Source organism: Moschus berezovskii, chromosome 6 (genome assembly GCF_049115385.1).
Source record: "Moschus berezovskii isolate FMDL1 chromosome 6, NW_MosBer_1.0, whole genome shotgun sequence".
NCBI classification, from domain to species: Eukaryota; Metazoa; Chordata; class Mammalia; order Artiodactyla; family Moschidae; genus Moschus; species Moschus berezovskii.
The window spans coordinates 61,072,625-61,098,905 of NC_142465.1; the positions used below are offsets into that span (position 1 = coordinate 61,072,625).

The 26,281-nt window shown below is 49.9% G+C and overlaps 4 protein-coding genes and 1 long non-coding RNA gene across 13 annotated transcripts in view; 3 read left to right on the forward strand and 2 right to left on the reverse strand.

The window, feature by feature from the left end:
• Positions 1-113: 113 nt before the first annotated feature.
• MBD6 (methyl-CpG binding domain protein 6) lies at positions 114-9,477 on the reverse strand. 8 transcript variants are annotated; one of them, XR_008681956.2, is made up of 15 exons: positions 7,143-7,280; positions 6,055-6,118; positions 5,739-5,875; positions 5,350-5,452; positions 5,076-5,235; positions 3,807-4,859; positions 2,970-3,631; positions 2,535-2,688; positions 2,186-2,355; positions 1,651-2,064; positions 1,500-1,567; positions 1,230-1,293; positions 916-1,085; positions 588-651; positions 114-328 (listed from the first exon to the last, which is right to left on the reverse strand). XR_008681956.2 is itself a non-coding variant. In XM_055396688.2 (13 exons), the coding sequence occupies exons 3-13, from the start codon at positions 5,849-5,851 to the stop codon at positions 1,011-1,013; spliced, it is 3,036 nt and encodes a 1,011-aa protein (XP_055252663.1). In that variant the 5' UTR covers positions 5,852-5,875; positions 6,055-6,118; positions 9,160-9,477; the 3' UTR covers positions 114-1,010. The 8 variants fall into 8 exon arrangements, 4 of the variants coding, with proteins under 4 accessions (XP_055252663.1, XP_055252666.1, XP_055252662.1 ...); XR_008681957.2 differs by lacking the exon at positions 588-651; XR_008681954.2 differs by having other exon boundaries at positions 114-651.
• Positions 6,951-8,169, forward strand: LOC148777621 (uncharacterized). The gene is made up of 2 exons (XR_016037611.1): positions 6,951-7,019; positions 7,265-8,169. It is a non-coding gene; the product is annotated as an uncharacterized LOC148777621 (long non-coding RNA).
• LOC129537221 (DDIT3 upstream open reading frame protein) lies at positions 9,414-12,878 on the forward strand. The gene is made up of 3 exons (XM_055396697.2): positions 9,414-9,482; positions 11,959-12,006; positions 12,720-12,878. Exons 1-2 carry the CDS (start codon positions 9,420-9,422, stop codon positions 11,998-12,000), a joined length of 105 nt encoding a protein of 34 aa, XP_055252672.2. The 5' UTR covers positions 9,414-9,419; the 3' UTR covers positions 12,001-12,006; positions 12,720-12,878.
• Positions 12,740-13,554, forward strand: DDIT3 (DNA damage inducible transcript 3). The gene is made up of 2 exons (XM_088837081.1): positions 12,740-12,877; positions 12,970-13,554. Exons 1-2 carry the CDS (start codon positions 12,740-12,742, stop codon positions 13,336-13,338), a joined length of 507 nt encoding a protein of 168 aa, XP_088693207.1. The 3' UTR covers positions 13,339-13,554.
• A 10-nt stretch (positions 13,555-13,564) lies between these two features.
• Positions 13,565-26,281, reverse strand: part of MARS1 (methionyl-tRNA synthetase 1) — a 30,350-nt gene continuing 17,633 nt past the window's right edge. The window contains exons 12-23 of one of the 2 annotated variants that reach the window (XM_055396692.2): positions 25,472-25,546; positions 17,766-17,936; positions 17,498-17,593; positions 17,020-17,137; positions 16,325-16,538; positions 15,528-15,659; positions 15,316-15,420; positions 15,038-15,224; positions 14,125-14,196; positions 13,988-14,011; positions 13,808-13,894; positions 13,565-13,711 (exon numbers count right to left, since the gene is read on the reverse strand). In XM_055396692.2, the coding sequence (XP_055252667.1) occupies positions 13,565-13,711; positions 13,808-13,894; positions 13,988-14,011; positions 14,125-14,196; positions 15,038-15,224; positions 15,316-15,420; positions 15,528-15,659; positions 16,325-16,538; positions 17,020-17,137; positions 17,498-17,593; positions 17,766-17,936; positions 25,472-25,546 (1,428 nt within the window). The remainder of the gene's footprint in view (positions 13,712-13,807; positions 13,895-13,987; positions 14,012-14,124; positions 14,197-15,037; positions 15,225-15,315; positions 15,421-15,527; positions 15,660-16,324; positions 16,539-17,019; positions 17,138-17,497; positions 17,594-17,765; positions 17,937-25,471; positions 25,547-26,281) is intronic. The other variant, XM_055396693.2, reaches the window with a different exon arrangement.

Genomic DNA, 26,281 nt, shown 5'->3' on the forward strand with positions numbered 1-26,281 from the left:
GAGAGACATACACAGCATAACAGACAGTCTAAGCACTCTCTACCACAGAAGAAGGATTTAAATTATAATCTGTTTTTACAGAACTAAGGAAAAAATGAGGACAGAGTCAGAGCCAGAGTTTCAAAATATTCTCATCTGTTAAATTAAGAGTGTCTCCCATAGAAAAGCAGTGGAGGCCCCACAGGGCAAGTACAAAACAGAATTAAAACTCCCAAGGGTCTTGTCTTTACAAAAGAAAAGGCAGGAGGCAGCCCCTGGACAGCTGGTCATGCTGGCCGCTCCGGTTGGACCATGTTGCATAATCCTCAGTCGCATCGTCACAACGTCTCTGAGCATTTTGATGGGGGAGAAGGGGCAGTGTAGTGTGTATGGGAGGAGAGACCCAGAGGGCTCTCTTTGCCCCCTTACCCCCTCTTCATATCCCAGAGGAAAGTGGAGGGAAGCTGGCTACACCTTGAAATGAGGCTATGTGTTTCAAACCTGGGGACAGGGTAAGAGGGGGATCTGTGCTTTGAGCAACCTGAGCCAGAGGCAGAGGGGTGTTGGCAGGGGTGAGGGGAGGACGCATGATGCTTATTGCTTTGTACCTTTCGTTGGGAAGGAGGGCAGCAGCCAACAGTAGCTCACAGGTTTGTAAACTGAGCCTGCTGGCTTTAAGAAGGGAGGCAATGAAGTCGAATTAAATATAAAAGAGTCATTTGTGCAAAAATAACTTAAACAAATAAAAGACCTGGGGGAGGGGGTTTTCCCCTTAGCCTGGTGGGGAGAGGGCCATATACCACCACCCCCAGGCCTTTTCAGTGACATGGCTTTGGGGGGGAGGGGGTGAGCTTCCCTACCCCCTGCAATGGCTCAGGATGGGACTGTGGGGGAAGGGGTTGCATTTGTGCTCTGAGTGGGGAGTAGTGCCCCCACCCACTGTCCACAGGTGCAGGTGGCTGGCAGGGGCTCCCGAGGCTCAGCACTCAGCTCTCCCCAGTCAGGGTCAGATCCAGCTCCAGGTATGGCTGCTATGGGGCCAGTTTCCTCCTCTTGTTTTTGGCAGGACGGCCAGGGCGGGCCCGGGGAGGCAGAGGGACAGCCGCCTATACAAGAGGGGAAGTTGAAAGAAGTGATCAAACAGCTAGGTATCAGGAAGTCTTTTATTTTCTCCCCACTCCCACTAATCTTCTCCTCCTTCTCATCCTTTATATGCACTCCCACCCACCAACACAGTGATGCACACTTACGCGGGTTGTGGGGCTGGGGTCCAAGGTAATGTCCTGGCGGGAGCTGTTGCTGTTCCGGGTTGGGCTGAAATAAGGGCACAGGTGGATCAGGAACACTTCCCTGAGTGCCAGGGGAATTTCAGACTTTGGGTGGGAAACTTTCTACATGTGGATAGTATAGGCATAATATCCTTATTCATATTCAAGTAACTACTGCCTTTTCGAAAGCCAAATCACTCTTAACCATTGCTATAAAACCAACAAGAAGCCGGAAAAGGCCAGTATACTCACTTGTATTTTCTCCTGCGGCCACGACGAGACTTTCTGACTACCCCTGGGGATATCTGAGAAAAGATGGACTGTGTATAGAAAAAGGCACCTTGGCCTCAACCTTTCCTCAGGGCCTTTGTGCCTGGACAACCATTACTTAATCCACACTCACCTTAAGGTCCTCAGAATGGGGCCCAGGAGGGGATGGATCCTTGGGCTCAGCACCCCCTTCAGCCAGCTCCCCATTATGCTGCCAGTGGTGGGTCCTTCTCGGGGACCGTTCCATTTGTCCATTGAAGCCACCACGTGCCCCCCACTTGAGGGCCAGTCGGCCAGGCTCCCGCCGGCTGCCAGGCTTTCGTCCCCGGCCTGGCCTGGCCTCACCATTAATGCCCCTAAGTCCCCCTCCTCCCCTCCGGCCCCGTTTCCCTGACCCCCTCCCAGTGAGCAGCTCAGGGACTGGGGGATCGGGAGAACTGTGGGGTGGGGCTAAGGCACTGAGGGGAGGCCGGGCAGGCTCCGGTTCAAGGGCTGAGGTGGGGCTCTCAGGGGGCAGACAGGGGGCTTCTGGCTGCTCTGGAGGGATCTGCAGACAAAACAGATCTCTGTCAGTTTCAAATGCAGTTCCAACTACTTTAACTTGAAATGTCTGTATTTCCAGTTTGGGAAAAAAATTCTCTCCATAACACACACACCCATCCCCTCACCTGGAGACTCTGTAGCAGGCAGGCTAGGGGACTAGAAGCCTCTGAGAGGGGTGGAGGAGCTCCCCCCCCAGGGAGGAGCTGCAGCCCCAACTGGCCAGAGAGAAGAGGGCCAGGAGGCTGCAACAGACTGGGGAGGGTTCCAGGGCTGCTGGTCAGCGAAGATAGGTCACCTGTTAAGGAATTGTAAAATCAAGGGTCTCCCTGGGCAAACCAATTAGGCTGAGCAGACCCATTCTTTTAGGCTCGACTCAGTGGTCACAGACTTTCTTCCCCAATTCATCTAGTCTCTACTCCCAGTTTTTCTGCTTCCTTTCTTCTCTCTCACACCAGAGTCTTCCCTCAGACTCACCCAGCAGGCTGGCACTCAGCAGAGGGCTAAGGAGTTGAGGGGGTCTCCCTGAGTTGGAGGGGGCCTTGCCCAGAGAGGAGGCCCCCGGGTCAGTAGTTGCCGTGGTGACACTGGAGGTAGGTGGTCCAGGTTGGGGGGCGCTCAGGACACAGGGCTAAGAAGAAAAAATGGCTGTAACATCTACATGTGTAAAGTATTCAGTAAGTTTATAGTACTTTCACGTATACAATCTCAACTGAAGCCCCACTGAAGTAGGCCATGCTTATTAAATACAGACCCAATTCTTACAGTCCATCCTACCCCCAGCTAAGAACTAAGCCCTCCTCAAAGGCCCTAAGGAAGAGCTCAGACATGAACCTGAAAGCCTTTGATTCCCAGCTCCCATCTCTGATTCTACCTCTTGTTCTGTCCCACCCACTCACCCCCTATCCTCACCTGGGGGGGCGTCCCCGAGGGGGGATCCAGGCTGGCAGCCAGCAGCGCAGAATTTAAAGCTATGAGGGTGGGGGGAGCTGAAAGTGGGGGGAACAGCAGGGGGGGCAGGTCTCCCAAACCTGAAAATGTCTCCCCACTTGGACCCCCGGCTCCCTCTGCAGATCCCTCCCCATCCCCAGCTGTGGGGCCCAGGGCCAACAAGGGCAGGAAAGAGGCAAGGAGGTTGCTAGGAGGTGCAGAAGGGGGTGGAAGAAGGTCTGAGGGGGGTGGTGGAAGCAGGGAAGCCACCAAAAGTGAAGGCCCTTCGGGCTCACCTGGGGCTAGGGGAGGGCCAGGTCCCCCTGGTGGGGGGAGCAGGGGCTCAGGGGGAGGTTGTCCCCCTCCCCCAGCCAGCACGCCAAATAAACTGTGGCTAAGCAATGGAGAAGGTGGAGGTTGTCCCAGACTCAGAGGGAGGGGCAAGGTCCCTAGCATCCCGGGGAAGCTGGCTCCACTCAGCGCCAGGCCCTGCTCGGGGCTGGGGAAAGGGAAAGCCTCCCCACCAGCCAGGGGAGGCAGAGGGCCGGCTGGGCCGGCCCCCATCCCAAGCGCTTCAGATGGGCTTTGAAGCACAGGGCTGGGGACTAGGGGGGCTTTGGAGGCAGCTGGTGGGGCAGGGGCACCTGCAAAGAAAAAAAGAGGTTCAGCTCTAGAGAGACCCTTTCTCCCAGTATCTAAAGAATCAAAACTCCCTGCCCCCCAACCCAGAAAACCACTACAGAGCTCTCTTAAGTTCTCCCTTCAATGTCTTGGCGGTCTCTTTGTACCCGAAGGAAGGGCTCTGGTGCACTCACGTACCTGGCACACTGCTGAGGCTGCCACTGCTGGTCCCAGGGAGGGCGGGTGGGATGGGGTGCGTGGGCTGGGGAGAGCTCCCTGAGGAGAGGGTGGGGGGAGGAGGAAGGTGTGCATCTGACCCCAAAAGGTTAAAGCTTCCATCAGAGTGGGAAGGGCCAGGGGTGGGGAGTCCCAGCAGGGACAGCACAGAAGGGAGAATCGGTTGGGATGGCTCTGGGAGAGGAAAAGATTGGGGGGTGGGAGCAGGGGCCCGAGGACGGCTCCGCCTAGGGGCTTGAGGGCCCCCCCCTTCTAGCAATCGCAACACAGTCGGGGGTCGGCGGGGACGACGCTGAGAGGGACGGGGCAATGAGGGGTGGGAAGCTGAGGGTGCCTGGGCACGGGGCCTTCGGCCCTGTAAAGTGCTGGGAGGGGGGAGTTGGGGGTGCTGTGCCTTGGCCGCTGCAGAGAGTAGGCTGCTAGCAAGAAAGGGGGGTGCCCCGGGCCCCTCCACCGTGGGGGCCCCTCCCAGGGTCCCCAGGACCAGGGGCAGGTGCATAGTGGCTGAAGACACTGGTGGCTGAGTGGCAGGACCAGAGGGGCCAGGGGGACCAGGGAGATTATTGCTTGGGGGCAAGGGAGGGGGTGTTAAGGCATCACTACAGTGGAAGAGAGGAGGGTCTGAAGGTGGTGAGGAGGAGGCGTGGGGGGCTGGAGGAGAGCCCAGGTCAGGGGGCACCAGGCTGGATCGGAGAGCAGCTCCCCAGCTATATGAGGGGGCGTTGAGGCTGATAGCAGGTGGAGGAGGTGCAGCTGGGGAGGGGGCATTGCCCCGTGGGAGGAAACAAGGGCTGCTGCTGCCTCCAGAAGGGACAGGGTCAGGAAGCCTTGGCTGTGGGAAGAGCCCCCCAGGGCCTGCTAGAGGGGGGAAAGCCTGTGGAACTGAGGGTGGTTCTGGGGGAAGGGAGCCAGGACCCCCATTGAGTGGAGTTGTAGGAGGGACTCGACAAGGAGGGCGGGCAGAGGGAGGCCCTGGGGACACAGTGTGGAACATTTGGGGGCTCGCTCCCTCTCCTGCAATAAATGAGAAACAAAGGATCAACCTGTGGCTCCCCTTCCAAGAACTTTGTCTTTTCCATCCCTTCCTCCCACAAACTGCCAGCTTCCCTGTGCCCTCCTCTCACCAAGTAGTTCCCCACTCCACCCTTCTTGCTCCCTCTCACAGAGCTCCTCGCACCACCTCTCTTCCAGACCCTTAAGTTTTCCTCAGTCTCTGTAGAGAACACTCACCAGAAGAGTGTGAGCAGGTGGTCTCCATGCTGCGGTACAGAGTTGCCATGGCAACAGCTTTCCGCCGGTGGTTGCACAGCTTGGTCATGTCCTCCTCTGATGCTGGCCCCACCCCAGCCCCACCCGGGGTCACCGGGGCCAGAGGGTCGAAGTTGAAAACCTGTAAGGTGGAAGGCACAGACAAGGACTCTGAGGGAGCAGACTCTGAGAAGAGCTACCTCGGTCAGTGACCAGCATTAAGTCTCTCTGACAATCGCACCCTCACCACTCTGACCTTGGGGACGTTGAGTGGACACTCCAGACCGCACTTGCAGGTCCCATCGCTGAGGAGGTAGCTCCGGGTTTGCTCCAAGGAAGACAGCTCTGTGCCACTTGGACTGGGAGAGGATAGGGTCAGAGTGTGAGGTTAGATAACACTGAACTGGAAAACACTGAAAGAACAGTTCAAAGACCTTCCTAGGAAGGGCAGAGAGTAAAGAAGAGATGGAAAGAACAAGTGCACAGGACCAGAGGCACAGAGAGCAAAAAGGCTGAGGAAGGAAGAGGAACAGACAGCAACAGGGCACCAGCAATCTGGGCTTTGAGAGGAAGGAATAGAAGAGGGAAAACTCAGGCAACTGAAGGGCCTGGGGATAGAAACTGGGGAACTTTGGGGAGCCACACCTGATATAGAGCACAGCACCCTCTCGAACACAGCGCTGCCAGCCGATGGGGACAGATGTGGCCACAGGGCCCCCAGCTCTGTCTGCTCCACTGCTTTCATTGCCCCCATTCATTGTGTGTAATCAGCTCCCACGTGCCTGATAACACAGACATTCATGTGGCATTAGCAGGATTAAACTGGGTTGGGTACCTGAGGGAGTATTCCCGCAAGGCAAAGGTTGTGGGGAGACTCAAGAGAACTCGGGAGCAAAGGGAAACTGTCAGAGAGCTGGGAGAGAGAATGAGGGGGAACCTTCTGCTAGCCCACCATGGCTACCTGAACATGTCTGCAAACATTGTGGGGTCCAGTCTAAAGCCGGGGCCGCCGGCTTAGCCCACACCTGCAATACAGGAGAAAGGACAGTCAGGAATCTGCCCAACCTACTAAAGCACCACAGACCAGGATACTCTCAAGAGAAAGATCCTTATTAACAGGAGGTAAGTACCCAGAAAGATCCCAGGGATCTGGTGGCTGAGTCCACAACCATCCTTTCCACGTTCAGTCCCTAGGGACCAGAGGGTCAAAGCCACAACTTTGAGGGACCAGGGAATCACAGCCCAATCCCTAAACACATAAAGGGCAAGGCCCCCTCATCCCACCAAGGATAGAAACCTTCAGCCAGGAGTCCGGGTTAATTCCCATAATCTCTAGGAAGTTTCCCAGAGAGACTGGCCCCTGCTGTTCCCTCGCCCTCAGGAAGATCATATGAAAAGTATGGATTGCCCCGCAGATCACCAGGCAACTGCCCAACTGCTCGCTGGGGTGGTACCAGCGTAACTCCCCCATGGCCTGGCTGCACTAGACAATCACTGATCTAGTTCACTCGGGTCTTCTTAAGAAACGGTGGAATCACAGTTCTGTCTTCTGCCACTATTCTCAGAAGCTCCGGATTTCCCCCCAAGCCTAAGGCAAGAAGAATCAGCACCTTCTGTCCCACTGGCTTCAGTTTAGCTCCAAGACGGATTCTCCTCTGATATATATGGGGACGCCCCACAAACCTGAAAGTATTCTCTCCAACCCCACCATCGCTCCCACCCCACACTGGCGGCTTCTAAACTTTCCCTCTCATAACAAGGCGCCCTGTCACCCAGCCTGCTTCCCTCAGCTTGGGGAGGAGGGGAAGACGCACGAAGTAGGAAGGAACTTGGGGAGAGGGCGGGCGGAGGGTGGGCGAAGCACTGAGGGGAGGGAAGTGAAGAAGGCAAAAGTCAAGCAGTGAGAGAGAGAAACGGTGGGAGCAGGTGAGGGCGGGGGAGTGGGGATGGGGCCAGGGAAAGGGGCCAAGAGGACGCGGAGGGGGCAGAGGGTAGGGACAGGAGGGGAGGGGGAGGGGCGAGGTGGGGGGGGCCGGGCCCTGCACTCACCGCGGCCCATGGTTCGGCCGGCCCCGCCCTGCGCAGTCGCGGCCCAGAGGGTGAGTGGGAGGGAGTGGGAGGAGGGTCGGTGGAGCCCGAGCCTCCGGTACAGCCCCGGCCGGTCCTAGCAGGAAGCGCCGCCGCCGCTGCCGCGGATCACCGAGCGGCCTCCCGCGCATGCGCCATGGGGGCCAGGGGCAGCCCTGGGGATTCCGTTCCCAGAAGGCACCGCGCAGGCTGCTACCGCCGCCGCCGTCGCCGCCGCCGCCGCCGCCGCCGCCGCCGCCGCCACCGCCGCAGCCGCCGCCGCTGCCCGGACGGGAGAGGGGCGGGGCCGGGCCCCCGCCCAGCGGACAACGACGAGCCAACAGGAGGGGCCGCAGTGCGCATGCGGGAGCGCGCCTACCCCTCCCCCACAACCCCCCATTAATCCCCAAGAGAACAAACACCCCACGCGGGGGCCACCCCCCCGCCCTCCGCGGAAGGATCCGAGCCTCTTCCCAGGCCACTGGTGGCCAATCCCAGTCCTCCCCGGGGAGGGGCCCCTTCCAAAGCCACAATCTGTTGGGGGAGCCAGGAATGCCAGGTCCGGGAGGAGCCGGCCCCAAAAGATGAAAGTCGCGACTTGCCCTGCCCCGCCCCAAAGGCTTCCCGGGTAGTGTGCTGGGACTTGACCCGCCTCCCCAGGTCAACATGTCAAAACACGACCCCGGCCTGTCAAGTCACATGACCTCTGCCTGTCACTGACAACCTGGTCATGTCTTTGGGCCAGGAGAGACCATCTGGTCCAAGCCACCCCCGCCCCCATTTACAGAAGGAGAAATGGAGCTCTGGAGCAGTGGTGCAGGCCTGGCCAAGGACCTGTCACCGGTCACACCACCGCCTATACTTGCCATCCAGCCACAACTGGCCTTGTGACAGCTTCTTAGGACAAACTCTGGCTGCCCCATGAGGATATGACAGGATATGTATCAGGCCACCACATGGCTTCCGTCTTCTACCTAATGGCACTTGAAATATAGTTTGCATTTTCCACCGTGCTTTTCACTTTTGTTCAAGCTGCCTCCAAGTTCATAATAATCTCATTTTATTTCCAGCACGCGATCTTTTATTTACGAACAAGAACGGTGAAGCACGGCGAGACTAGGTAACTGGCCTAGGATCCCTGGGCAAGTGAGGGACCGCTGAGGCTAGAATCTGGGCTCCTGAGAACCCAGTCCCAGGCATTCTTGCGCTCACGTGCACGCAGTGTTCCAGGCAACAAGGCTCTACTGTAGCCCAAACACCTAAGGCAGGAGGCCTGAAGCCCAGCTCCTCACAGCAGGGAGTCACAGGACCTGCAGGTCTGATACACTGAAAAGGGCGGGCCTGGTCTTTGGTGAAGGGCACCAGAGCACCACTGGGGGGAGATGATTAGACGAAACAGTGGGATCGGGGCCACTCGGCAAAGAACACGAATTCTGGCATGCCGAGGGCTCATCAGAAACTTTACAAAGAATAAAGTTTAAGGGGGCTCTTCAGGGAAGAGCTGAAAATGACTACCAAGGGGCGTCCAGCTCCTTGGCTTCTTTTGAGAGAAGACCCCTTTAAGAAGACTCGAGAAGATGCAAACAATCCTGATGGATGAATGCAAATTTTCAAAGGTGGGAGGTTTAAAAGACCTGGTGTCCGTTAGCAGGGAGGGGATCAGGGGCCAGGAAAATGGGAGTTTCTTTTGGTGAAGATAAAACGGAGGCTAATGTCAGATGGGCGGAACAAGAGCTCTAGAGGGAGACAAGCTGCAGTGAGCCTTCACACCGCAGCCTAGGGGCGACCACAGTGGATAGCCGTTGGGGCCGTTGGGTACCGGGAGCTGGCGCCCCGCCCTCTCTCCTCTCCTCCACCCCCCCTGCACCTCCCACCACCCTTGTAGTTCCCTGCGCGTGCGCGCGCAGATACCGGTTGCCAAACATTGCATCATCCCCGCCCCCCTTTCCTCCCCTCCCCCTCCAGCTCTCCCCTCCGCGCGCGCGCATGACTCACTCACCTCCTCCGCGAAGCCTCGTGACCCAAAGCCACTTCCGGGTCCAACACTAAGTCGATTCCCAAGCGGGAGGGAGCGACGGGGGCGGTGCCGCGGGGCCCCTGAGTGGCGGATGTAAGGGATGAGGCGGGGCCAACGCCGGCGTGCCGCTTTCTGATTGGTAGACCTCTGGAACCGCCCAGAGAGGAGGGCAAGGCCCTGTTAAAAGATCTCAGCTCCGAAGATCGAGGTCAGAGGCTTGAGTCTAAGGCATAGAGTGTATCATGTTGAAGATGAGCGGGTGGCAGCGACAGAGCCAAAATCAAAGCCGGAACCTGAGGAGAGAGGCGAGTACTGATTCCCCATCTACCTTTTACCCTCCCATCCTTGCGAACACGAGTTAAAGTTAAGGCATCCGCTCTTAAGGGTGTAGCCCCGCCCCACCCCCTCCACTAAGAGAAGTGACTGTCCCGGGGAGGGATGAGGAGAATCCTTTATTTGAAAGTAGTGCTTACGAGACAGACACCCCGTCCTTCACACGACCGCACCATCCTACCCCTGCCCGGAGCACAGGCCCTGATCTGTGCTGTTAGGCGACCGGGCCCCAGCTAGGAAGATTTATTCTCGGGTTGCCGACCCTAGGCCTCCTTGTTAGGCCTATCCGGTGGGAGGCGGGGCAACAGGACACACCCCCGAAAAGCCTGGTGACCCAGTGGTTCGGGCCGCTGCCGCCGCTTTGCCGCCGGCGGCCCTCCCCCTCCCCAACCTCCAGTCCTGTCTCGGGGCCAGCATAGCCACGTCAGTAGCTGGGGCTTCTGGACCTCCGCAGGACATTCTTTCCGCACCCTTGCAGAGAACAGAAAATTTTAGGTCGGCACAAGTCTTCGGGAAGAGGGGTGTCGATGGACAGGGAACGGAGATGAGTTTTCCTTTCCCCAAAGGCCTCTAGCCTCCTGCTCAGGAGAGCATCTTGGGTCTTTTAAGTGTGGGAAGCCACTTGGGGTCTCCCAAGTGGGTTGCCCTTCCTCTGGGATTAGTGCATGCCTCTTTCCCCTTGTCCTGTCTCCCAACTAATCTCTGTGTAACCATTGCATCAGGCTAGCCCCCTGTTTGGCTCTGCAGCCCTCTGGCCTGGGGCTCCACTGCTGATGAAAGCCTTGTCCCACACACGGGAATGCAAGAAGGGTTCCCCAGGGAGGACAACCCTGCAGAGAAAGACTCAGGACGATATTGCATCTGCAGTCCCCAGGGGCAGGCAGCTGCTGCTCTACCCTTGAGCTTCATCCTCCTACCCCTGTGAGAGATTGGGGAGAATTTATCCATTCATTCGTAATACTTAACCAGACCTACTATGTGCCATGCAGCTTGGGGCCCAGCATTTATCCACAAACAAGAGAAAAAAATGTCTGCTCTCTCAGAGTTTACATTTCAGTGGGAATAGAAATACAGTAAGCAAATATGTAAAGTGCCATGCTGCTGCTGCTAAGTCGCTTCAGTCGTGTCCGACTCTGTGCGACCCCATAGATGGCAGCCCACCAGGCTCCCCCGTTCCTGGGATTCTCCAGGCAAGAACTTTGGAGTGGGTTGCCATTTCCTTCTCCAGTGCGTGAAAGTGAAAAGTGAAAGTGAGGTCGCTCAGTCGTGTCCAACTGAGTGACCCCATGGACTGCAGCCTACCAGGCTCCTCCATCCATGGGATTTTCCAGGCAAGAGTACTGGAGTGGCTTGCCATTGCCTTCTCCAGTAAAGTGCCATAGAAAACATTAAAGCATGGAAGGGTAGACAATGCTGAGTGGAGGTTGCAGTTTACACTGGGTGGTCAGGGATTCCTTCACTGAGGTGATATTTAAATGAAAGATTTATGTGGGAAGAGAGAGCTTTCCAGGAGGAATAGCAAGAGCAGAAGTCCTAAGGTGGGAGCATGTATAGTATCTTTAGGGATCAAGAGGCCAGTTGGCTGGACTAGAGTGAGCAAGAGCTGGGGAGGTCAATGAGAAAAACAAGGCAAGGAAGGAGCAGACTGTGGAGGGCCTTTTAAGCCATTTAAAGGACTTCTGCCTTTAATTTTTGTGAGATTAGGTTTTAAACAGAGAAATGACACACCCTGACTTAAGTTTTAAAAGGTTCACTTTGGCTGCTGTTGTGAATAGACTCCAGGAGGGGTTGGTTGGCAGGAGCAGAAACTGAGACCTTCTGCAGTCACCTAGGAGAGATGAGAGTAACTTAATCTAGATTAGAAAAAGTGGAATTGGTGAGAAGTGTTTAGATTCTGGGGTTTTGAAGAATGATGGTTTTGCTGTTGGTTTGGACTGGATTGTGGGGTGTGAGAGGAGAGGAATCAAGGATGATACCAAGGTTTTTGGCTCAAGCGACTGGAGTTGCTGTATACTGAGATGGGAAAGACCTTGGTAGGGGAAGATTAGCCAGTTTGTCTTGGGACATATTAAGTCTGAGATGCATGTTAGATATCCAGGAGGTCCCAGGAGAGGTCTAGACTGAAAATACACATTTGAAGATGGTCAGTGTGGGAATAGAATTAGGAAAAGGCCACTTGGTTTGTTCCCGTCCCCCCTGGCAGATTTGAAGACTGCCTTGAATTTAGAAAAAGCTGAGTTGGCCAGGATTTTGCTATTATGTAATCAGGACTACAAATGTCAGCAACTAAAAATAAAGGAACTCAGGCTCTTCTCTGTCCTTGGAAATGGCTACATAGACTGATAACTATCAATAGGAAGTAAGGAAGGACCAGTAGGAAGCTGGAGGTAAAAAGAACCTTTGTCCACCCTTCCAAAATTGGCTAATATTTATCTTTGATCCCCACAGTGTTCCAGAAGGAAGTGTATCTTCATACATCACCACACCTGAAAGCAGGTAAGTTTAACTGACTGTTTCCCCAAACCAGCTCGTAAGAGTTGCTGCTTATGAAAACACCTAGAGGAGACAGGAGAGGAGGGTTTGAGTCTGAGCAGGTTTTTGCTGTTAGGCCACATCCATCCTCCTGGCCTGCCCTTTAAGAGGTGACCAAATCCCTATTCTTAGAGCATGTCCTAATTGAAAGCTGGCTCTGAGTGCACAGTCAGCAGTCAGGTGAGGTCTCACCACACCTCATTCCCCACCCAAGGTTAGATGGACCCAAGGACTGTTTGCCTAGGCTCCCCCAACAGGAGGAGAAAGGAGTACAGGTGTCTGGTAACCGCCCCTGGAAACAACCAGCGGAGTTCCCCAAGGGAAGCTGAAGACTTTTACTAGGAACCCACAAGAATGCATGTCCAGGTACTTGCTTCTTCAAGTGCTGGGCAAAAGCAAAAAGGGATTCTCATTCTAGATCAGGGGTTGAGACATTTTAAAGGGCCAGACAGTAAATGTTTAAGATGCGAGAACCTCACAGAAAAGTCTCACAGCTGTTCATCTCTGCTATTGTAGTATGAAAGCAGCTGTAAAACAACATGTGAATAAACAGCTGTGGCTGCTTCCCAATAAACTTTTATCTACCAAGACAGGCAGTAGGCCAATGTGCTTACCTGTAGACTGACTGATGGAGCTTCTTTCCTCACCCCCACTATCCTGAGTATGTCCTTTTCCAGAGCCTGATCCAGCCACAGAGATGGCAGCTGAGTCATTGCCTTTCTCCTTTGGGGCACTGTCCAGCTGGGAGCTGGAAGCCTGGTATGAAGACCTGCAGGAGGTGCTGTCCTCAGATGAAAATCGGGGTACCTATGTTTTACCCCCTGGAAACAAGGAGGTAAGAATGCTAGGCCTGATGCCGGGGGAAGAGGAGGTACTGCCCTTCCCTTCTGAACTAATTCATACCTACCCTGCCTTATCTCCTTGAAGGAAGAATCAAAAACCTTCACCACTCTTGACCCCGCCTCTCTGGCTTGGCTTACTGAGGAGCCAGGACCACCAGAGGTCACATGCACCTCCCAGAGCCCCTGCTCTCCAGAGTCCAGTCAGAGCTCCCTGGCTCAGGAGGAAGAAGAGGAAGACCAAGGAAGACCCAGAAAACGGAAACAGAGTGGCCAGTCCCCGGCCCGGGCTGGCAAGCAACGCATGAAGGAGAAAGAACAAGAAAATGAAAGGAAAGTGGCACAGCTAGCTGAAGAGAATGAACGGCTCAAACAGGAAATCGAGCGCCTGACCAGGGAAGTGGAGGCAACTCGCCGAGCTCTGATTGACCGGATGGTTAATCTGCACCAAGCATGAACAGCTGGGACCAGCACTTCCATTTCCGGCCACTTCTGACCCTTCCCGGAAGCATCTACTGACCACGTCACCAGTGCCAACGACATACCCCACCCACCATCAGTTCACTAGGGGAGAAGCTTAGGATAGACGACAGAAAAGGGTCTCAGCATGTATATAGAGATTGTACATTTATTTATTATTGTCCATATCCATTAAAGTGACTTTCTATGGTAAGTTATCACTTTCACTTTTTCTTCTTGCCCTTAGGGGTTTCCAGGGGTTTCCCCTCTGCTAGAGCCAACTGTTTCTTCAGATCCAAGAGTTTAGCCACCTCTGCAGCAATCTGGTTCTTGTCTGCCTTCTGTGCCTTCAATTCTCGGACAATGTTGCCCTGAGAGGAGAGGGGGCGGGGGAATAACAGTGAGACCAGCAAGGACCTATTTAGGATTCAGCTTTTCCAGCTTCCCATAGGGCTTCAGCCCCACACCTGCTTGGTCACTTCCTCTGTCAGTGCTTGGATCTGCTGTGGTCCAGCTGTTGTCAGTCCAGCTGCTGTCTTGGGGGATGCTTTTGCCTTTAGAACAATGACAGGACAGAGTTAGCACCTGCTACCATAAACATCCCCTGACTTCAGGTTTGATGTAAGATTGCAGGAGCAAGTGATTACCTTTAATGCCAAAGACTCTTCTAGCTAAGACAGGAAAGAAAAACTAAGTGAGGAAGCAGCAGAGCCAAAAGAGGAATGAGTGAGGGCTACTGAGGGACATGGAGGACTGCTGGTGGGTGAGTCTTTAGCTTTCTCACCTGGCCCCCACTGAAGCGCTGCTTCAGACTTTCAACCTGGTCATTTTCCAATTTTTGGAACAAGGGACTGACCTGTGAAAAAAATTCCAGAATGATCCACTGATGGGGTATAAATTCTTATTCAACTATAAAGAGGGCCTCGCCACCCCAGCTTCTGACATTTAGGAACTCAATGTTCCAAAAGAAAGGTTGAGTATACCGCTGAGCAAAATACATGCTGATTTCAGTAAAAAAACCAGAAAAAGCACTGGCATTCATTAGGATCAAAGATGACTTAGGCTATTTAATGATGCTAGGTTGATGCACAAGTTTAGAGGAGTACGTACATATTTCTATCACCTTGTCTTGAGAAAGTGGCTACCCTGTATTTTCCCTGCCCCCTGGGTTCTGGCACGAAGGACGGTGAGGATATATGGGCTAAAGAAAATATTGGGCTTGTAAACCAATACCAAGGGCTTTATATCAGAAGCAAGCCTAAAGTGCAGAGTGGAGGTGAGGGTGGAATGGGTTGTGAGAACAGCTATGAGAGTGTCACACCCAAAGTAAGTTCTTCCCTGAGCCCTCCTCCAAAGGCTGCATGGCAAGGCAGAAATTTTGAGGGACTTCCCTAGTGGTCTAGGGGTTATGACTCCATGCTTCCAACATGGGGGATGCAGGTTCAGTCCCTGGACTGGGAAGATCCCACACACCCTGGGACAGCTAAGCCCATACACAACTACTGAGCCCGTGTGCCTAGAGCCAACAAGAGAAACCACCACAATGAGAAGCCTGCGCACCACAACTAGAGGGTAGCTCCGCTTGCCTCAACTAGAGAAAGCCCGAGTGTGGCAACAAAGGCTCAGTGTAGCCAATAAATGAATAATTTCTTAAACAAATTTTAAGAGAGGCTGGATCTTCCAACTTTCAGACCTACCATGCCAATCTGGTGTCCTGCTGGTAAGGTGCATAGAAAGTTTGTGGGCAGGATACTGCAGGCTGGAGGTGGGAGCTGCAGCTGGGCTTGGATGGTGGCACTAACTGTAGGCATGTAAGGGTGGAGCATGACGGAGAGCAAGGCAGCTATATTCACGGCCAAGCCTGTCACTGTCCCTGCCCGCTGCCTGGGGAAGAAAAAATATTCGTCCAGACCTCCAAGAGGACACATCCAACCAGTCACTTTATTTCTGTAGCCACCCCTACCTTCTTACCCACCTGTCAGCTTCGCCGCCTTTAATCCGCTTCCAGGGCTCATTCACCTGAATGTACTGGTTGCCATGGCGAGAGATGGTGAGGATGCTACGTAAGGCATCCCGGATCCTGGGCAGGAAGGATGCAGGGCAAGGTGTAAGGTCCTGGGGGTACCAGTATGGGGTTGTCAACATGCCAGCAGATCACGGAGTTGAGACAGAGGTGTAGATACTTACCGAACCTTCTCTAGCAGCTGGTGGTAGTGCTGGAGCTCCAGGGTGACGTGGGTCAGCAGGCGCTGATCATCAAAGGTGAGCACCATCTCAGGCACAAACCCCCCAAAAAACTTGGACACAAACATCCCAGCTCTGGATAGGAGTAGGGAAGGAGAGGAGAGAAAAGAAGAGTTACTGCTCAGTCTCCTTACAGAAAATTGGACACGGTTTTCATAATTTTACATTTTCTCAGAACTGAAACCACCTGGCTCCCTCAAGCTAGAAACCAAAACTTAATTCCTTATTTTCTCTCTCCCCTAAGAAAATGTCTTCACATGACAGACATACTTTACATACAGATATCCCTCATAACAAGGTTTTCAGTAACCATTTGTTTTTCAGAAGTCAGTATACATTAATCGATATCAAACACATATATCCTCTAGCAGAGACTACCTGATCATTGTGGGTAATGACCAAATCTGAAAGGGTGGGAAGCCACAGAGATTATTTCTTTAGATTGCAGAATAGCTGAGATAGGGACCAATAATGGAAAGTGAGACTGAAGTAATAAAACTCCAATCTCCTACCCCTGTGCTAAAAAAATCCCCTTTTTCAGTCAAACTTTTCAGTGGCCTGCGAGTGAACTTGCACTAGGAAAGGAGACACTTCCAATAACATTAATAAAATAATTAGCAAAAACTCACTTGGTGATGAACTCTGCTAAAGTCATATCTCTACAACTAACTCCCCCCCCCTTACAAGCCCCCCACCCGCCCCCAGCTATCTGCTGCCTCTCACCCCTCACCAGACCCCACCTGTTGATGAAGTTGCCCAGGTTGTTAAGCAGCTCGGAATTATTCTTGAACAACATGTCTGTCCAAGAGAAGGCACTGTCCTGCCCCTCAGGCCGAATGTACAGCAGGTAGAAGCGCCAGATGTCAGCAGGGATCCCTGTGTCCTGGGCCATGTCCCCAAACACTCCCACACCCCGGCTCTTAGAGAATTTCCCATCCTCGTAATTCAGATATTCTGGACAGAGAAGGAGAATGCCAAACCTCTGTTCAAATCACGTCCTTCCTCCCTGACCCACTAACTCTTCTTTCCTCAACCTCAGCTCTAGAGTAGCTGGCCTGCATAGAACTTGGGAGATCCTTCCTCTCCAATGTGATCTTTTCCCCTTTACTTCCACCCATTACAAAATTTAGCTCTGAACTTCTGCTCTCTTCAGGTCCTTGTTTCCTTTTTCTGGGTTGAGCGTCCATGTTCTAATTGTTTCCTATTTCACCTCCTTTTTTTTTTTATTGGAGGCTAATTATTTTACAATATTGGTTGGTTTTGCCATACATTGACATGAATCCGCCCCGGGTGTACATGAGTTCCCCCTCCCACCTCCCTCCTCCCTCACCTCAACTCCTAACTCAAGACCTAGCACCTCTGCAGGAACTTCTTCCAAGCACTGCCTTGGCCCTCACTCCCTGGAACACCCCCCATCTTCAGTCTCCCAGGGTACCTGTAGCAATGAGGTGGCTGACCAAGGTGTAGTTGTCCTCAGCTCCTAGGGCTGAAGAAGGAAAGACGATGCCATGGAAGGGAACATTGTCCTTGGCCATGAACTGATACAGGTTCACCTATGAAATGTAATTGGGAGACAGAGCTCCTGAGAGCCTCTTCAAAGGCCTAAGAAAGATCAGGTGCCCAATCCTAATCACCCCACTACACATTCACCCTTCCGACAGGCAATGGGTACATGTGTGCATGCTCAGCTGTGTCCAACTCTCTGTGATCCCAGGGATTACAGCCTGCCAGGCTCCCCTGTCCATGGGATTTTCCAGGCAAGAATACTGGAATGGGTTGCTATGTTCTCCTCCAGGGGCTCTTCCCAGCCTAGAGATAAAACCCACATGTCCTGCATCTCCTTCACTGGCAGGAGAATTCACCACTGCACCACCTGGGAAGCCCCATGGACAGGCTAACCAAGAACTACTCACTTGTTCTGGGTTCTTCCACCACTTCTCCCATTGGTCTGTGTAGTTGGCTGTGATGGACAGGTAGCCAATGGTGGCATCAAACCAGACATAGAACACCTGGAGGGTCAGGAGGGAGGAGACATGGTAGAATGCAAGCACACTGGGAAAACCCTGCCAACCTAGAGTCTCAGATTGAAAGAAGACATAATCAACGGTCTGTTCTGCTTGCCCAGGGTTTCAACCCCAAAGCTGAATAATATGAGATGTGAATAAAGCACAGGGTTTTTACCTTGTCCTCAAAACCTTCTAAGGGCACAGGGGTTCCCCACTTGAGGTCTCGGGTTATGCAGCGGGGCTTGAGGCCATCTCGAAGCCAAGAACGAATGATGAACCGGGCATTGGGTGTCCAGTCACTGCCAGGTAACGTCTTCTCCAACCACTCCTCCACCCGCGTTCCCAGCTAATGGCAGAGAAGCACAGAGAGCTGGTTTATGACAGCTGCATGTGTGGTCAGCATAAGGATAAATATATACAAGCTTTTTGGAGTAGTTTATTGATATATAATTAAAATTCAGGATTCATGACTTTGCCGTAGCAATTCTACTTCTTGGGATTTTTTTCAACAGAAATTTTCACCTAAGTGTGTATAGATGTATTTATAAGAGAACAGTACCGCTCATCACACCAAAAATTAAAACTAATTCACTTGGTTCAGTAGAATTCAAAGAACTATGGTATATCAACCAATGAAATATTTATTAAGGCTTTTAAAAAGAGGGAGGAAGACCTGTATGTATTGATATGTAAAGATCTCAGAAATACATTAAAGCAAACTTCAAAATAGTAATATAAGATATAATCCTATCATTATAAAAATAAGTAATAGTAATACACAGATTAACATAAAATATATCTTAGTACTTTATTCTCACATGAGATTAGGGGGAATATCCACTTTTACACCACCTATCTCATTCTGAAATTTTAAAAACAAGTGTTTATCGCTTTTGTAGGCAGAAAAACAAAGATAAATCTTTCATAAGGGATGGTTCACATGATTCATCCACAGAAACACCACAGCACTGGAAGCCTAACAACACACCTGTACTGGTGAGGCAAACAGGTACACACACTGCTGGGAGGAAGGTAAAACTGAACAACACCTACTGAGAACAATTAGGCCATAAACTACATATGCATTTATTCTGGACACAGCAGGTGATCCCTGAAGGAATTTATCCTGAAGACAGACTTCCCACAGTACAAAAATACATATGCACAAGTTATTCACCGGGACAGCATTTTTAACTGCAAAATACCAGAAACTACCTAAATGATGAACACAAGAAACTGGTTAAACAAACTATGGTACCCACACAGAATGAAGAACTATGCAACTGTTTAAATAACAGGGCTTCCTTGGGGGTCCAATGGTTAAGGATACACCTTGCAATGCAAGGGACACAGGTTCAATCCCTGGTCCGGGAAGACTCCACATGCCATGGAGCAACTAAGCCTGTGTGCCGCGTGCTTAGAGCCTGTGCTCTGCAACAAGACAATCAACCGCAATGAGATGCCGGAATACCACAACAAAGAACAGCCCACAACCGCCATACCAGACAAAGCCCCCACAGAGCAAGGAAGACCCACCACAGCCAAAATATAAGCAAATAAAAATTCAAAGGAAAAAACAGAATTCTGTGGTGACCAAGTGACTAGGCTTGCACTCTTCCATCACAGGGGACACAGCTTTGAGCCCTGGTCAGGGAACTAAGGTGCCCACATGCTGCCAAACAAAAACAAAACAAGACTGAGTAAGAATGATCTTTATGAACTGACATGTATGGAGTAGTCCTGATACAGAATGATTTCTAGAACATACTGTTAGGTGAAAAACATAAAATGCAAAACAGTATGTACAGGATGTTATATTTTGTGTAAGAAGGAAATAACAGATACATATGTATACATACATTTATCTGCTCATCTTTATATATATATATAAAATGTTTTATATGCATATATATAAAAGCTTATCTTTATAAAAATAAACACACTAAGTCAGAAAACAAAACTAATCACCTACAGGAGACAGGAGAACAAGGCAGCATGGACAGGAAAGGGAATGACACTTCTCTGAGTATTCTGTTGTTCAGTCGCCAAGTCGTATCTGACTCTGTGACCTCGCAGACTGCAGCATGGCAGGCTTCTCAGGGTTTTGATTTAGAAGCATATTAACCTCATGCGACAAGTTGACTCACTGGAAAAGACTCTGATGCTGGGAAAGGTTGGGGGTGGGAGGAGAAGGGCACGACAGAGAATGAGATGGCTGGATGGCATCACCGACTCTGTGGACATGAGTTTGAGAGTACTCCGGAAGTTGGTGATGGACAGGGAGGCCTGGCGTGCTGTGATTCATGGGGTCGCGGAGAGTCGGACACGACTGAGCGACTGGACTGAACTGAACTGAATGTTCTACATTTTCAAAAAACAAGTATGAGGAGAGAAAAAAAACCAGAAGCAAATGAACCTAAATTATTGGCTTATTTCAGTAACATAACCACACTGAAAGGGGAAAGACAAGACAATGTTGAACACATTTGATTATGTACCCTCAGTTGTAGGGGAAGGAGCAGGACTGCAAACTAACCCTAAACTCACCTTAGTAGGTTTTTTCGTAGTGGTATGGGTGACGCATTGATCACTGAGGAAGGCTTTCTTATCTCTCCTTGCTATTCTTTGGAACTCTGCATTCAGATGCTTATATCTTTCCTTTTCTCCTTTGCTTTTCGCTTCTCTTCTTTTCACAGCTATATGTAAGGCCTCCTCAAATAGCCATTTTGCTTTTTTGCATTTCTTTTCCATGGGGATGGTCTTGGTCCCTGTCTCCTGTACAATGTCACAAACCTCCGTCCAGAGTTCCTCAGGTACTCTATCTATCAGATCTAGTCCCTTAAATCTATTTCTTACTTCCACTGTATAATCATAAGGGATGTGATTTAGGTCATATCTGAATGGTCTAATGGTTTTCCCTACTTTCTTCAATTTAAGTCTGAATTTGGCAATAAGGAGTTCATGATCTGAGCCACAGTCACCCCCTGGTCTTGTTTTAGATAACTGTATAGAGCTTCTCCATCTTTGGCTGCAAAGAATATAATCAATCTGATTTTTGTGTTGACCATCTGGTGATGTCCATGTGTAGAGTCTTCTCTTGTGTTGCTGGAAGAGGGTGTTTGCTATGACCAGTGCATTCTCTTGGCAAAACTCTGTTAGCCTTTGCCCTGCTTCATTCCGTGCTCCAAGGCCAAATTTGCCTGTTACTCCAGGTGTTTCTTGACTTCCTACTTTTGCATTCCAGTCCCCTATGATGAAAAGGACATCTTTTTTGGGTGTTAGTTCTAAAAGGTCTTGTAGGTCTTCATAGAACTGTTCAACTTCGGCTTCTTCAGCAGTACTGGTTGGGGCATAGACTTGGATTACTGTAATATTGAATGGTTTGCCTTGGAAACGAACAGAAATCATTCTGTCGTTTTTAAGAGTGCATCCAAGTACTGCATTTCGGACTCTTTTGTTGACCATGATGGCTACTCCATTTCTTCTAAGAGATTCCTGCCCACAGTAGTAGATATAATGGTCATCTGAGTTAAATTCACCCATTCCAGTCCATTTTAGTTCACTGATTCCTAGAATGTCTATGTTCACTCTTGCCATCTCCTGTTTGACCACTTCCAATTTGCCTTGATTCATGGACCTAACATTCCAGGTTCCTAAGCAATATTGCTCTTTACAGCATCGGACCTTGCTTCTATCACCAGTCACATCCACAACTGGCTATTTGTTTCACTTTGGCTCCATCCCTTCATTCTTTCTGGAGTTAATTCTCCACTGATCTCCAGTAGCATACTGGGCAACTACCGACCTAGGGAATTCCTCATTCAGTATCCTATCATTTTGCCTTTTGATACTGTTCATGGGGTTCTCAAGGCAAGTATACTGAAGTGGTTTGCCATTCCCTTCTCCAAACAAGAGATCTTTTCAAGAAAATTAAAGATATCAAGGGAACATTTCATACAAAGATAGGCTCGATAAAGGACAGAAATGGTATGGACCTAACAGAAGCATAAGATATTAAGAAGAGGTGGCAAGAATACACAGAAGAACTACACAAAAAAGATCTTCATGACGAAGATAATCACGATGGCGTGATCACTCACCTGGAACCAGACATCTTGGAATGTGAAGTCAAGTGGGCCTTAGAGAGCATCACTACGAACAAAGCTAGTGGAGGTGATGGAATTCCAATTGAGCTCTTTCAAATCCTGAAAGATGATGCTGTGAAAGTGCTGCACTCAATATGCCAGCAAATTTGGAAAACTCAGCAATGGCCACAGGACTGGAAAAGGTCAGTCTTCATTCCAATCCCAAAGAAAGGGAATGCCAAAGAGTGCTCAAACTACCGCACAATTGCACTCATCTCACACGCTAGTAAAGTCATGCTCAAAATTCTCCAAGCTAGGCTTCAGCAATATGTGAATCATGAACTTCCAGATGTTCAAGCAGGTTTTAGAAAAGGCAGAGGCACCAGAGATCAAATTGCCAACATCCGCTGGATCATGGAGAAAGCAAGAGAGTTCCAGAAAAACATCTATTTCTGCTTCATTGACTATGCCAAAGCCTTTGACTGTGCGGATCACAATAAACTGTGGAACATTCTGAAAGAGATGGGAATCCCAGACCACCTGACCTGCCTCTTGAGAAACCTGTATGCAGGTCAGGAAGCAACAGTTAGAACTGGACATGGAACAACAGACTGGTTCCAAATAGGAAAAGGAGTACGTCAAGGTTGTATGCATATTGTCACCCTGCTTATTTAACTTAGATGCAAAGTACATCATGAGGAACGCTGGGCTAGAAGAAGCACAAGCTGGAATCAAGATTCCCTGGAGAAATATCAACCTCAGATATGCAGATGACACCACCCTTATGGCAGAAAGTGAAGAGGAACTCAAAGGCCTCTTGATGAAAGTGAAAGAGGAGAGTGAAAAGGTTGGCTTGAAGCTCAACATTCAGAAAACGAAGATCATGGCATCTGGTCCCATCACTTCATGGGAAATAGATGGGGAAACAGTGGAAACAGTGTCAGACTTTATTTTTTTGGGCTCCAAAATCACTGCGGATGCTGACTGCAGCCATGAAATTAAAAGACGCTTACTCCTTGGAAGGAAAGTTATGACCAGCCTAGATAGCATATTAAAAAGCAGAGACATTACTTTGCCAACCAAGGTCCATCTAGTCAAGGCTATGGTTTTTCCCGTGGTCATGTACGGATGTGAGAGTTGGACTGTGAAGAAAGCTGAGCACCGAAGAATTGATGCTTTTGAACTATGGTGCTGGAGAAGACTCTTGAGAGTCCCTTGGACTGCAAGGAAATCCAACCAGTCCATTCTAAAGGAGATCAGTCCTGGGTGTTCATTGGAAGGACTTATGCTAAAGCTGAAACTCCAATACTTTGGCCATCTCATGCGACAAGTTGACTCACTGGAAAAGAGTCTGATGCTAGGAGGGACTGGGGGTAGGAGGAGACGGGGACGGCAGAGAATGAGATGGCTGGATGGCATCACCGACTCGATGGACATGAGTTTGACTGAACTCCAGGAGCTGGTGATGGACAGGGAGGCCTGGCGTGCTGTGGTTCATGGGGTCGCAAAGAGTCGGACACGACTAAGCGACTGAACTGAACTGAACTGATGGGTGACGCAATTCTGAAATTATTTTTAGGTGTACTGTAGGATCAAATAAATGAGTAAATAATGTTGCTGGAAACCAGAGTACTTGCTGTGCGGAAGAAGGGAGATAAAAAATATGGGATGAGGGAAAGTGAATAACAACTCCATGGGGCTGCACTGGAATGGCAATGTCAGTGTGAACCTAAAATAAATGCCTAACTTTCTGCTGAGAGGGCTGAGAAGCAAACACATCCCAGGAGCAATGAGCACACAAAACTTGGCCTCTAATACTGTTCCCTGCTTTAAAAAAAAACATGGCTTGGTGGAGAAATGGTTGAATCCCAGGATGGAACAAGATGAATCTAGAATATCCTGCTATGCTAGAAAATAATTGCTTAAAAATGATAGGAGACCTCAGAAACGCCCAGAGAAACCACCTTGAGGCTCCCGTTGGGCAAATAAGGAACAATTAGAACATCAAAATTATTTAAGACAGGAATCAGTTATAAACCACTGAAAAAAATTGGAATCCATGAGTCAACACTGATAATAAATAGGTAAATAGATAAACAAATGAATGAAGGAGGAGGGTAAGTGGGGAGAGAGGGGTAGAGTTGGCAAATCTTAATAAAAACCCGGTCAGGTAAGAATGATTAAATAAATGGATGATAAATTCAGAGGAACCCTTTCAATGAAGATCAAAATACTTGCACGGTCTTAAATGTGCATTTCCACAGACTGCTTTCAGTTGCAAGGGGAACATATTAATTATACAGTGGAGAAGCCTAGTAACATCTTGACTGAACAAAATTTATATCACTGATAAGGAGGAAATGGCCATCACGTGCCTCTGGAAAGAACATGGTATCACCTATGCAATATTCCAACTGAGGATGCATAATCTGAATTTAATCATGAGGAAAACAGTCAATAAATGCAAAATGAAAAATATTCTGTTTTGAAAGGGGGATCAAGGTCTATATTCTTAAAAACTGTTAACATCATAAAAGATAAAAGCTGAGGAACTGTTTCAGATTAAGGGAAACTAAAGGACAGAAAAACTAAATGCATTATTCAGAGCCAGATTTGGCACTACAGGAAAAAACATGCTAGAAAGCGTATTATTGGAATAATTGACAAAAATGGAATATGGATGATAGATCACACAACTATATTAATGTTAAATTTCTGTTAACCATACTGTGGTTATGCAGGAATATGTCTTTTTTCTTAGAAAACATACCCTGAAGCATTTAAGAGTAAAGAGGATCTGTAAGTACATATACATACATGTATGAGAGAGAGAATATGCTAGGGCAAATGGAGCAGAATCTTAACCGCCAGTGAATCTGGGTAATGGGTACATGAGGTTCTTGTGGGTAAAGAACACAAGGTTCTTTGTTCTAGGAATTGCTTACTCCTACAACTTTCCGCAAGTTTGAAATCATCTAAAAATAAAAGTTTAAAAGGAAAAAAAAAGGGACTTCCCTCGTGGTCCAGTGGCTAACACTCTGAGCTTCCGATACAGGTGGCCCTGGTCAGGGAACTAGATTCCACAAGCTGCAACTAAAACAGAAGATCCTGCGTGGTGTGCAACTAAAACCCATGACCCAGCGCAGCCAAATAAATAGGAACCTCCCTGGTAGTCCGGTGGTTAATACTCCAGTTTCCAATGCAAGGGTGCAGGTTTGATCCCTGGTCAGGGAACTAAGGTCCCACAGGCCACCAGGTGTGGCCAAATATTTTTTAAACAAATAAAAGGAAAAAAAAGACAGATCCACTAAAGTGAAAAATTGGTCAAGACAAACTGTGAAGTAAAAGAAAGTAGACTGCAGAATAATATGAATGCCATGATCTAATTTACATTAAGGAAAAGACAAAAGGCATAAAAATATTTTCATTCAGCACACCACAACCAGAAAGTAGCTCCCATTCACAACCAGAGAAAGCCAGATTGCAGCGACCCAGTGCAGCCAAAAATAAATAATCTATTAAAAAATAATAATAATCACAAAAATTAAAATAAAACATTCACATGCAAGTGCTATAGAGGAAAATCAGCAGCAAAAATTACCTCTTGGCAGATGGGCATGGCCTTTCACTCTGTGCTCTTTTCCTGTTACATCTTTTCACATTAAGCATGCATGATTTTAAAATGGAAATTAGAAACATGGGAGAATGATTTGGCACACATTTGTCGCTGCCTGTCGCTAAGGCAGAAGGTGCAGGAGAGGCCGTGCAGACTGGCTTGAGGGAAAGGCCCACTCACCTTAGGCAGGTCCAGAAACAGGTGCTGAGAGGATTTCACTACAGGGCACGACCGGCAGACTTTACACTGAGGCTTCTGTGAAGGGAAATTCAAGAGATGGGGTGACCCAGGGCAGGGCAGTTGGAATCAGGCTGCAGGCCAGGAGCTGTCCAGGTGAGGGGAGAGGCACAGAGAGATGAGGTCCCCTGTCTGCCACCACACTTCACCTCATTCTCACACCCCACCAAGTAAGAACTACTTACTTGGGCTGGCTCTGAACTTGGAAGACTCAGGTCTGCAGGGCACAACTTTTGCTACAGAGTTTCACGTCTGTGTCCTTTCATTCCCAATAACAGGAAAAATGCATTCTCTGAGCAAAGGCTAGATAGACCCAGGCTAGACAGCCCTGCAGCTGTGTGAGGAGTGAAAAGAGCTACCTAAGAGAAGACACAAGGCTCCTCTTCCTGAGGAAGTTACACTCAAGCAGGGAGAGAGGGCTTGCATGAGAAACAAGCGCAGGCCTTCACATGGCAAAATGTCGAGAAATACTTATCTTCATGACACAACATGACAGTACAAACGATGAAGTATGACAGCTAAAGGAGTAACAGGGGTTACTCCTGTGGGTGGGGCAAGACAATGAAAGCCTGCAAGTGAGTTTTGATCTGGGTTTTTGAAGGTGAGAAATTATAACTCTCTCAGGACCTCTCTTCCGAACTCCACATGCCTGTATCAACAACTACCTAACATCTCTCCTTGGATGTCTAAGAGGCATCTCCAACTTAACAAACCCAAACAGTGTCACCATACTCCACCAGAAAGCAATTGACA